General features: G+C 52.5%; 2 protein-coding genes across 2 annotated transcripts; both read right to left on the minus strand.

Moving 5' to 3' along the window:
* Positions 1 to 4,359: 4,359 nt before the first annotated feature.
* J4E83_010146 (uncharacterized protein) lies at positions 4,360 to 6,640 on the minus strand (the record flags this gene model as incomplete). Its single annotated transcript, XM_049337028.1, has 2 exons — positions 4,360 to 5,651; positions 5,710 to 6,640. The coding sequence occupies 2 exons, from the start codon at positions 6,638 to 6,640 to the stop codon at positions 4,360 to 4,362; spliced, it is 2,223 nt and encodes a 740-aa protein (XP_049183872.1).
* A 927-nt stretch (positions 6,641 to 7,567) lies between these two features.
* On the minus strand, positions 7,568 to 10,982 carry J4E83_010147 (uncharacterized protein; the record flags this gene model as incomplete). The annotated part of the gene is made up of 6 exons (XM_049337029.1): positions 7,568 to 8,448; positions 8,496 to 8,680; positions 8,729 to 9,633; positions 9,681 to 9,948; positions 10,000 to 10,240; positions 10,415 to 10,982. 6 exons carry the CDS (start codon positions 10,980 to 10,982, stop codon positions 7,568 to 7,570), a joined length of 3,048 nt encoding a protein of 1,015 aa, XP_049183873.1.
* Positions 10,983 to 11,788: the final 806 nt, after the last annotated feature.

The following is an 11,788-nucleotide window of genomic DNA, read 5'->3' on the forward strand; positions in this document are numbered from 1 at the left end:
TTCTTGTACACGGCAAGTACACGATGTTCTTTGGTTTTCAAGAAGAGCGAATTGTCTTTGCATCGTTGGCGCATAGGGATGATGGCTTCTGTATTAGCATTGCGATACCTCACTCGAGGCAGAGATTGAGTTGGTGTATATACGCGTTATCGGACATGCATATCGTCGTACACTTATCCCCTCGAACATGTTCATGATACATCATCACATGTCTCCCGCGAATTGACAACATTTTCCATCCCATCTTACATCAAACTCCTTCCTAATCAAGTAACTTGTCAAAAACCGTGGATCGCGGTTTCACTCTCCTACACTCCAACCACCCCGTACGCCCTTTCTTACCTTCCTTCCAACTCACACGCGCATTTCTACACTTCTGCTATGTGTACATCCGCTTGTCTAAATTTATTCACTATTCGCGACATCCACAGCCCAAAGCTTTACAGGAATGGCATTGATATAGCGCCGAGCGGTTGAGATGCTAGATAGAAGGGAGTTGGTGGCCGTGGTGGAGGTTTGAGATGTTGCCTAATCGGGTAAGTTGTAAGAAAGGGTGGATGACGGTGAACTTCCATGGGCGCACTGGGCGAACTGGGCGGGCTGGGAGCGAGATGGGAGCGACCTGGGCGTGCTGGGCGACCTGGGCGTACTGGTGCGAACGGTGCGAATCTCGCGAAGTGTGCGAATCCCGCGAACGCCGCGTCTTGAGCGAACCGCGCGAACATGACCGACCTCGCGAACTGTGATGACTGCGCGAATCTGACGGCCTGCGCGACCGCGGCGGCGACAGCTACCCTGGCGAGCAGCGCAGCCAGGGCGGTCATGGCAAACCTCGCGGCGGCGACGGCAAGGTCGAGCAGCGCGTCGAGGGCGCGCAGGAGCACGAAGACACCTCGCCATAATCTACAGTTGGGCCAAACCTTCCTAATCGGGTAATTGGGATGAAGTTTGTATGGAGTGGGAGGTTTGTTGCGTTGAAGGACTTAGACTAAAGCCATTGGACTTTTTTCTCCTTTTTTTGCAGGACAGATACTACAGACATGCCAATCGTGGTGTCACTTGCGCCAGCCTGTTTAGGTAGGTTTGTGAGAGGCGTGGATAGTAGGTTTATATTGTCTACCAAGATGTTGACACCTTCGATACATCACCATCTACAGTCCTGATCAGGTAGGTTCGCTATAGGGTGTGGATCATATCAATTCTCACAGCCCTCCTACCACCATCAGTGTTGCCGTCTGAACCTGTTTCCCATAGGCGTTGGACGTTGGTGTTGCGCGTTGTCTGACGTACAGGCCGAATTAGGCAAGTTCACAAAAGCCGTCGATTGCGGCGTCTGCAGAGTTACCACAGGCCTTCGTCGTCTGAACTTGCCAAGCCCAACAACAGGTCTTCCGTGCTAGAGATTGCAGTGCACTCTGCGCTAGGTGGTACCCCACATCTGCAGCTCAGCATCAACCATCCTCCATACAGCAGCGTTCGCTTACCTCGTCCTTCACGCTAGAAATTGCAGTGCAAACCCCATTGACCGGAGTTTCCTGGACCAATCCTACGCTGTGCGCTCTTCGATCCATCTCGTACCTCGACGCGTAAGGTTGGTCTTCAGCCTTACCTCTGCCTGCTCTTGTGCGCTAGAAATTGCATTGCAACAGCTAGCATGTTTCTTCAAACCAGGTTTAGCACCTGAGCTTTACAACACAGCGAACAGCACATGCATCATCAGCTTCTCAAGATACAATATGAGCTGCAAATGCTTGTCCCTACCACTGCCGTCTTCTCATCGCATGAGGCTGAACTTCAGCCTTGCACGACCTGCTCTTCCACGCTTGAGATTGCAGTGCAGTGGATCATTTCTGTCCGTTAGTACGGTGCCCAACGTCTTCCATATACAGCGGCGTTCGCTCACCTGCTCCTCCGCGCTAGAAACTGCAGTGCAGTGACTCCGCACGCACGTCCTTGCCTAGTGCCACCAAGCGAATGCGCGTCCACGATGACGCTGGAATGCCAATAGGATTAAATTTGGCTAGATGGCAAAGGGGCTGAAAATCCTTGCTTGCACCTCTCTCGTCTTTTGATCACACAAGGCTGGAAATCAGCCTCAGCTTTTTGACCTTCGACCTGCTCACCTACCCTTGAGCTAACGGTGCACTCATCAAATCATCAGTGGAGATATCTTTGATCCGATCACATTCAATGTAACTGCTTGGTCTCAGGACCGTACGTACATCGTCCCTCCTCTTCGCATGAGGCTAGATTACTGCCTTGTTGATGTATCTACTCTTATACACCAGAGATTGCAGCGAAGCGTTGGTTGGAATAGTCTGGCTTGATTAGAGACCTCCTTTTCGAGCTGCTCGTTGGCACTAGCGATCGCTGCGGGCCGCACTGTTGCCTATCGAGCTGCCCTTCAGAGCTAGGAATTGCAGTGCATGGAAGCTGTCATCCAATTGTTCGTGTGACAGCCTATACCCACCTGGGTGCAATCCAACTAAACGAGCTCGCTTAGGACTTTCTCATCTTCTCTCATGCACACTGCTTCGTTCTTGACTGCTCTTCCACGCTAAAGATTGCAGTGCAAAATGAAGTTTTGGCCCCTACCTCGGTACGGAAACACAGCTAACACATGTATAGCCTTTTGAACTTGTCTCTCTAGCGTCTAGTCTACGCTAAAAACCGCAGTACAATTTTTGCGTGCCACAAAGAGACGAGAAAGCCTGAAAGCGTTCTTCAATAATTTAGCGTCGAATGCTCTACCACTCATCCACTGCAGAGACGATTATGAGTGTAGAGCCATGCGAAAGCAATCTCGTAGCAATTGCTAGGATTGGTATCAATGACGATCGTCAAAATGTTTCTGAACCTCGGGTCTCATTCAAAATTTGTCCCTCATAGTCCATGGCAATTTTCTAGCGCTGGGTAAGGAATGCGAAATCTCACATGTGGGTTTCACATGCACCTTCAGTCTTGATCTTGCAGCCTCGTCTGTTCAGCTATCCTTCCACGCTAAAGATTTCAGTGCAGTCGTCCATGTCCGTAAAAGTTCTCCACCTTCCACAGATGAAGCGTTCGCTATTGGCTACAGCCATCTACGCAGCCTTGTGTGGAAAACCTCGGACCCGTCGCCCGCGCTAGAGATTGCAGTGCAAATTATGGGGGCCGAATCTACTGGAGTCATTGTTTACTTATGCCTTGCCATCCCATCCGACGTTTCCTGGTAGTTCGCGATATGTGATATTCCAGTGCATTCGCGTCTGATAGATCGCTGATTAACGCTTATGATATTCCTGTACATCATTCCAATATACTGGGACGAGGGATCGGCGCGCTTCCAAACGGTCCAGACGTTTGAGTGGATACAAAGAGGCGCAGAGTCAACTTGTCACAGTTTTGCAAGATATAGGTATAGTCTGTTTCGTACCGAACTTTCTCGTCATCTGCAACATATCCGTCCGCCGGCTGGAGGTTGTAGTCTGATTCAATTTATTCCCTTCCATGTCGTCAGCCTTTTTCCTCCAGTTTCTCGCCTACGCCAAAGATTACGGTTCGGCTTTTGAACCTTCAGCCTCGTCCCTTCAGCCTCGTCCCTTCAGCCTTACTGCACGAACCTCTCTTCCGCGCTAGGAATTGCAGTGCACCCGGATAATGCATTCAACTTTGACAGTAAAAACGCGATATCCAATCACATACAAGATCAGCCTTCTCTGAACTGCTCTTCGACGCTAGGAATTGCAGTGCAGACGTATATTGTGGCTACGCTACCTGCCCTTGAAACTTTCCGGTGAGCATGCTGCTGGACGAATTCATTACTGATCATACCCCTACCTCGCCGCATGCACATAGCACATAGCCAATACCAGGCATATATGCTGACAGCTCGTCCACGCTAGAAATTGCAGTGCAAAGTTAGCGCAACTCAGGTAATCTCATTCCAGATTAGTTCACATTGCTCCCAGTGTTCACCCGTTGGCTACCAATGTGTCCAATCTGATGCACACTACCCCAATTCTGACGGCTCTTCCGCGCTAGAAATTGCAGTGCACAAAAAGGTTGACGGCGAGGCAGATTCGCTAGCTCTGATACACATGTTCTTCCGTACACACCCCCTGTATACTTGACTGCTCGTCCGCGCTAGAGACTGCAGTGCAAAAAGAATGCAGGTAGGTACAGTTGCCCTGTCATTCGTCCAAGTTACTCCTTGTCTTTTGCCTACTTTGCGAACCGTGCGAATCATCACTAGCTCAGTGGCCTTCAATCAGGCATTCGTCCAATCTGCAAAACTCGTAGTAAGGAATAATCCACATGGATATTTCAACATTCAGTCATTACCAAATCTACACCCTCCACACCCCTCTTCCGTCATGATCACCTCTCAGCCTCACTCTCCCTCCTCCCCTCCTCAGCCCTCAAATCCTCTCTACTCCCCTGCCCCCTAATCCCCCTCCAAAGCCCACTCAACGTACTAAGCGCACTCAAACTCCTTCCTCTGCCAACTCTCCTCCCACCCCCCGGCGTCCTCTGTCCAGCATTACCACCACCACCACCACCATCCTCACCATTCGCACTATCCCTCGTCCGTCTTCTACTCAACGGCTCACCAACAACCAAACCCGCACCCATCATACCATCCTCTCCATCTCTAACATCTCTATCCCTCGCAGCCAACGCAAGCAAACTCTCCCTCCTCCTAACACCACCCCCCCTCTTCAAATCCTGAACCATAGTACTCAGACTCGTACTCAGCGGACTCGCCAGCAGCGGACCCCCCGCAATACTATTCCTCGCACTTTGCACCCTATCACTCGTTCTCAATCTCCTGAGGCCCATACCCGATCCCGGCGTCGTAGGGACTTCGTTCGACGATTTCCCGCGCGTGGGCGTGCTAGGCGGTGGGAGATCGGTGTCGGAGACTGAGACTAAGGGGGCGGGTGCGGCTTCAGAGGGGAGGACGGGTGTGGATGTGTGCCGGTTTAAGGGTGGGGTGCTGCGGTAGGTGGGTTCGTTGGGTTGGGACCAGGGGTTTGCGACGAGGGAGGAGATTATGTCGGCGGTGGCTGGGCGGGTGGGGTTTGGTGGGGTGGAGGGGTCGGTGGGGGTGAATGTTATGTTTGGGGTTGAGGGGCGTGTGTCTTCTTCGGTTTCGTCATGGTAGCGGCGTTGGACGGATGCGGGTGGGGAGAGGGCTCGTGTTGTTGAGGACCGGCGTGTGCTTCCGGGGCCTTCTTCGCTGGGTTCGTTGATGGGGTCTGTGTAGGTTTCGCCAGCTAGATGGATAGCGTCTTCGGGTTCTGGGTCGTGGTCGGAATCTGAGTCGTCATGGTTTGATGGGCGACCGCTGGTGATGAGCCAGACGCCGAAGAAAGTCAAGGCGCATCCGCCGACGAATTTCCCAGCGTCTTCTCCTGAGGTTCGTTCGAAGTCGCGGTAGAGGACTGCAGATCCGCCGATGACGGCAAGAGTGAAGAGGACGAACTGGACGGGGATGACCTGCGTCGCGTCGAAGCGCTGGAGAGCTCGGTTGACGTATTTGATCTGCATTACTGCTGTGCCGACGAGGATGGCAACCAGTAGGTAGAAGACTGGGAAGGTGATGGCGCGCCAGAGCGTGTACGAGAGTAGCGAAGCAACGCCTTTCGTAGACAACGCTGTGTATCCGCCTAGAAACCGTTAGCCTTCAATCTCAAGAACATCCCCATGTCATGTCCGTATACATACCAAACAACCCCACAAGTCCCAAATCAATCAAAATATTCTTCTCTCCATACCGATTACTCGCCACCATCAAACACGCAATAACCCCCACCGTAATTCCCAAATACGTCTCAAACTCCCATCTCCTAATCAAATCCCAGATCTCTCCAGGACCCAACTTGGGATTATTGTCATTAGCCGAAAGCACGACGGTAACCGCGCCCCCAACAGCAATAACAACACCCAGGGCGTCTCTCTTGCGAAAAGGCTCTTTGAGCATAAACGGCGCGATGATGCAATTCGAGATGAGCGCAACAACGCCCAGCGGGGAAACGATAGACGCAGGCGCGAATCCGTAGGCGAGAAAGTTCCCCGCCTCGCCGATTGTCATGAGGATGATGCCGAACCACCAATACGGCGATTTGAGATACGACGTCTGCTTAAACACCTCCTGCTTGGCCGATTCGTTGCTCTCTTCTCTCCCCACCGCCGGTCTCGTATCCCGGGGTATCAACGGATCGCTCTCGGACGCCTCAAAGATATCGTCTTCTTGCCCATTACTCCTCCGTCTCCTCTGCTCGACCATGCCCTCGCTCCTCCTGCTCCCCAACCCCATCTTCTGCACCTCCTCCGCCAATCTCCCCGCATCGTCCATGCCCGCCTTCCGCCTCTTCCTCTGCCGTTCTTTCTCGTGGAATTCGCGGTCTAGCCGTATGTGCGCGTATCGCTGCATGTTTAGTGCGAACGAGATGAGCACGTTGCCTATTATCGCGGTGATGATGCCGATTAGACTGCTCCAGTTCTCTGTGTATCCGCCGCCGCCTCCGCCGCCTCCGTGGGCGTCTTTCGATATCCATGATAGCGCGGCGTAGGGTGTGGGTGTGGATGTTGGTATTAAGCTTTGTAGGGCTGTCGCTGGGCCTGCAGCGACGGGGTGGCTGGGTGGTATATGCATCGTTATCGCCGTGGGATAGGAATTCTCGAGGGAGCTCGTCGTCTAAGCAATAGCTACGTCCGCGCGTCGTAACGTATCGGCGTCCGTCGTCGCTCGTGGGGACCGGTGCTGCTTCTTCTCCGTTCCCTCGGTTCTATTTGTTTCGTATCGTAGATTGCGACAAAGAAGCTATGCTATGTACAACGAAGGGCGTGCAACGAAGGCAGTACAACGAAGGCACAAGAAATGGAGCAACAATAATTATATGCGACCAAGGATACAGGGCGGTGACAACATGTTGTTTTTGCCCAGAAGTTTCGGCGGTGCTACAGAGTCGCGGCCCGTGGCTGCAAAGTTGGGCTTGCTTGCTTGGGGTGGTCGGCTTGGAGCTGGTGCCGTATGCCGCGCGACATTTTGCAGGGTTCACTGATGCTGGCTTGCGCTAGCCGTCACCGTGCATGGTGGATCCGTCGACTCCGGACGACGCGCACGAGTATCATGGGGATGAATCTCATCAACATACTTGAGAAGTAGAGGTGTTCTTGTTTGAACGCTCCTATCAGCTGCAATTCTCTTACCCCTTACACCACGAGGCTAACATGCGACAACACTTCTTCTCGCAGTTCTGCAGCGGATAAGCAAAAAGCGTCTCTGCTCCCTACACTGGTCAAACTGTAATCACCAACACTCGTCATAGAACGATTTCGAAACCGCAACACAAAAGTTTCAGGGAATTTTCATGAAGATACTCATTTTGAGATATAATGTACAATATCACACGAACTAGATGTCCATATGGAATGAAGAACCCTCGTGCAGATATCATCTCGCCAGCCGACGTGCAAATTGATACCCAGTAGCACTTGGCCTAATACGCCACCGTTGAATGCAAACTCTATCCTTATGCTTTTGTGAAATCCGATGTCGTGTCCTTCAGTCTGGAATGTTTCAAGCAAGAGACATCTGCGCCTCTCCGTTGGTGGCCTCTGCAACACCATCGGCATCCTGCTCCATGCTCTCAGCGACCTCGTCAGGCTCAGCAGCAAGAAGTCTGATACGAGCTTCGACCGCCTCTTCGCCGACGACAGACTCTTCGACCTGCGCCTTGCGGATGAAGACAGTCTGCCAGCGCTTGCCCCAGGCCTTGATGAGCTCGACTTCCTCTTCGGTGAGCGAGCCGTTGGAGGACTTCTCAATCAGAGTGTCAGCGGAACCCTCTGCGACACCACGCATCGAGTCTTCAATGTACTTGAACAGCTCGCGAGCGTTGTCACGGTCCTTGGCAAGGGTGGCCTCAACCATCTCAATTTGCTCTTGGGGAAGACCCTTCTGGAGACGGGCTGACGCAATCTGACGGTTGCGGTTGGTGACCTTGGCGACTGTGTTGCTAACCATCTCAAAGACCCAGCTCTCGGTCAGAGCCTCACCAGCTCCCATATGGCTACCGAATACCCACTGAACGACAGTCATCGGCGCAAGAATAGTATAGTTGAGCAGAATATCGATGATGCGGACCGCAACACCAGGCTGGTCTTTCCAGTACTCGACGACGCTTGCAACGATCTGGCGACGTGCAACCTCGTTCTGCGAGAGCTCCAGTAGCCTGTCCTTGCCGCGTTCAATGCAAGACAGAACGTGGGACAATGATTTCGCTCCCAGCCGGCAGATGGCGGTGACGAAGGCGTCAGTCGAAGGCACGAGGACTTCGGTAATGCCCTGCTCAAGAGCCTTCTCGTGAATGCTGTCGATAGTGACTTGGATCTCCTCGGCGGTGGCCTTCTTCCTCAGTTGGCTGAGCAGCATCTGACCTTCAGCAGCGTATGGGGTTTCTGGGGTATTGTTAGCGAAATGCATGTTACATGCGGAGTGTACATACGTTGGTTGTCGTATTTGAAGTCAGGGCTGTTGTCTGCATCTAGACGCTCAGGAATCATGGTGTGCATCGGCTCCGGCAGCGTTGATCGGATGCGCTTGGCAAAGGACAACCTTATCTCTTTGTCCAAAGTCGCAAGAATGAAAGCCTTCTTCGGGTGCAGGTTAGACAGCTCGAGATCCTCAAGCCTAAAACTACGTTAGCACGGATCCACAAACAAAGAGTAATGAACATACCACTCAGTCCACCTCCATCGGAACTCGAAGTTGCTGAGATGGTGGGAGAACCAGTCGAGGAATCTGTAGCCTAGCTCGAGATCCATCATGGGCAGGTTCTTGTAGATGGTACGGATGGCACGTCCGAGAGACGGGGCAATAGCAGCAGGCGCGACCTTGCAGCACTGTGTGATGAGCGCATGGTAGTAGACGAGCTTGTGTTCCGCGCTAGGCAGCTTGAACAGTTGCGAGAAGATGGCATCGATGATCATATCTTCTGACTTGTACTGAATCTTGTCGCCAACCAGCTCACGGAACTTGTCGAAAGGTGAACCGCGCTTAGCGAAGATGTCGACGGACCAGTAGCAATCAACATCGACAAGGAACTTGGCCACCATTTCACGGTTGAAGTCGAGCTGGTTGATGGTGTCAACAATGGCATCCCGGACAAGGGATGAAGCAATGTCGGTGGTCTTGGGGACGGTGTCGACTTCCTGATCAGCAAACAGGGAGAAGTACGCCTCGGGGAAGACAGGTCGTGGGCCAGGGTTGACAGGCGAGGGAATGGTGAAAGTGGGGAAGGCATGAGTCTGAGGAGCCGTGGGCAGAGCGTCTTCTTCCTTGGCGTCCGCCCTACGCAAAGCCTCGAGGTCGATGCGTGGAAGGCATCTCAGCTCGAAACCAGACTCGGCTTCAGCTGACAACTGTGCTTGAAGGAGGCCAATGACGCTGTGGTGGTCTACCGGCTTCGACTCGAAATCGCCAACGTAGGAGTGGATGAGGCTCTCGATGGGAACCGCATTGCTCGCCACGATGCCGGTGTTCTTCAGTAGTTGTTGCGCTTGTTCGTGGAAACGCTCTCCTCCAGCGACGATGGCGTAGGGAATGGTAAGTAGGATGATCTTGACGAGTTCGATACCGACAACCTAGCATTTATTAGTAAACATTCCCTATCACTGCACAAGGATCTTACATCGTTCTCGTTGGCACTCTGAAGGTCAACGACTGTGTCGAAGAGTTGTCCAAGGAAAGTGAAGACGCCATCATCCTCGTAGAGCGACTGCAGGCACGCGAAGAACCTCAGAAGCAACTTGAACTCTTTCCACTCGCCCGCATTCAGCGCCTCCTGTGCCCGGTCTCCGACGCGCTTCATGGCCTCGATGGTGATTTGTGGCTTGACATCGTTGGCGTAGTAAGCGACGGCTGCGACGAACGGGATCTTGAAGGGTTGCTCGATGATCCTACGACAGTTAGTGAAAGTTGAATCGATGGGCGGGATTGTCTCTGCTTACAGCTGTACCAAGACATCGAAGAAGTCAGAGCGAAGACGCTCATCATCAAAGTGCTCTCCAAAGTACTTTGCGATCTCGATAGCCTCGTCTTGTGGGAGCTTGGTGGAGCTGGCAATGTTCAAGAGCAGTCTGCGCAGCTTAGGGAACGGCGGCTCTTCGTATCGGCGACGTGGGCCTCCGTCGTCGTTACGGCGGCGCTGGGGTCCACGACGGTCATCACCGCGGTAATGGTTATCGTCATCTGCGCGACGCTGTTAGTACAGTGGAAATGCCAGATACACAAGCCAGTCCATGGGGTAGGGAGGATAGTCTCGGCCTCGATTTGATGCCCGTTACAGCCATCGAATCAGAGAAGCTATCCAGCCCACCCGTGCAGCTTGCGCAATCGCTTGTAATAGGACATGTGCAGACTCACCATCACGGCGGCGCTTGTTGTTTCCTCGATAGTTTCCACGATCGCGCCTGTCATCACGTCGGTCCTCGCGCCTATCATCGCGCTCTTCTCTGACGTCTGCATCCGCCATGGTTGCGACCAAGACTGCGCGTGCCTTCTCTTCTAACGTCTCCGGAGAATCTTCCCTCAGTTGCGACGGGATTCGTGTAGAGTTGGCGCCGAGGTCGTCGTGATCGTAATATACGGGCTGACGCGGGGGGTAGAAGTCGCCGTGTCGATGATTATACACACGGTTGTGGAATGGGGCGGTTCGGGTGCGATGTTGGCGGATGGTTCGCGATAGTGAATCGTCGAGTTGGCGCGGAAGTCGCACTGGAGCTTGCGCATCGAAAGGGTTAGCGGCATTTGCTCCCGTTCCAGGCGTATCTTGGCGCTCGGTCCATGCACTCTCGACGTCAACGTCCATTGCCGAATCATTGAACGGTGAATTGTCCCGAACAAGATGTTGTTGCGATTCCTCATCGGTCAACTTGAGCAGGGCCATGCGATCTGGCGACATGAATGTGGAATCCATGTCTAGGTTGTTCATCTGTTGATTTTACCGTGATGCTATCGACTATTGGTTTGTAACTGACTAATTATTCGATTGAGACTTGGGCACGTTAAAGAAACAGATGCGGAAGACAAGATGAGTGCTCTTTATACGGGAGGGTCATGCATACTGAAGCCAGTAAGGTAAGGCTGTCAGTAAAGGTAGGTCGTTTTTACTCTAACATCTCTGTACTTATCTCAAGGTAAGGTGATAGCGTCGTACATTCCCAGAACCCCAGAACAACCATCTTGGTGCATCGATGAAGGTTGCAATTGAATGGTGAGAAAACGGACGTTACTATCGTTGCAGAATGTCTGTAACATCTTACAGAATACATCACGAAATTTCACAGTTGTCAGGAAATATTAAATGTGAAAGGAATCTCCGTTGTAGAAAGTATGCTGAGAGGTGGGCGAATAGCAGGATAGTCATTGTCCATTGGACATTCGTTCCGCTGCAAATGCGCAGTGCCTCGCTCTAGTACTTGTCCGAAGCTAGCCATCCATTGACCAGCCCGTACGATCCCATCCTAGGGATAGCATTCCCAAGTTCATAAAAGCCTCATCGCCCGATGCGCAGCCCGCCGAACTCATCTTAACAGAAAGAAAACTCCCGCATGCAACCCAGGTGACGCATAGTAACCATTGTTGAAGCATCGGAATCGGATGAGCGAGACCCTTCCTTCGTATCCCATACTCAATACATCCCGAATTTTGCCCGTTCCTCATTTCCTTCATAGTTGCAACCTGCTGCACCCATTCGTCATCTCAAAGGGGATCGAAGGAACATCATTTGCCGTGCCG

This window comes from Alternaria metachromatica, assembly GCF_023757995.1.
Source record: "Alternaria metachromatica strain BMP 0045 chromosome Unknown scaffold_41, whole genome shotgun sequence".
In the NCBI taxonomy this organism is placed as follows: Eukaryota; Fungi; Ascomycota; class Dothideomycetes; order Pleosporales; family Pleosporaceae; genus Alternaria; species Alternaria metachromatica.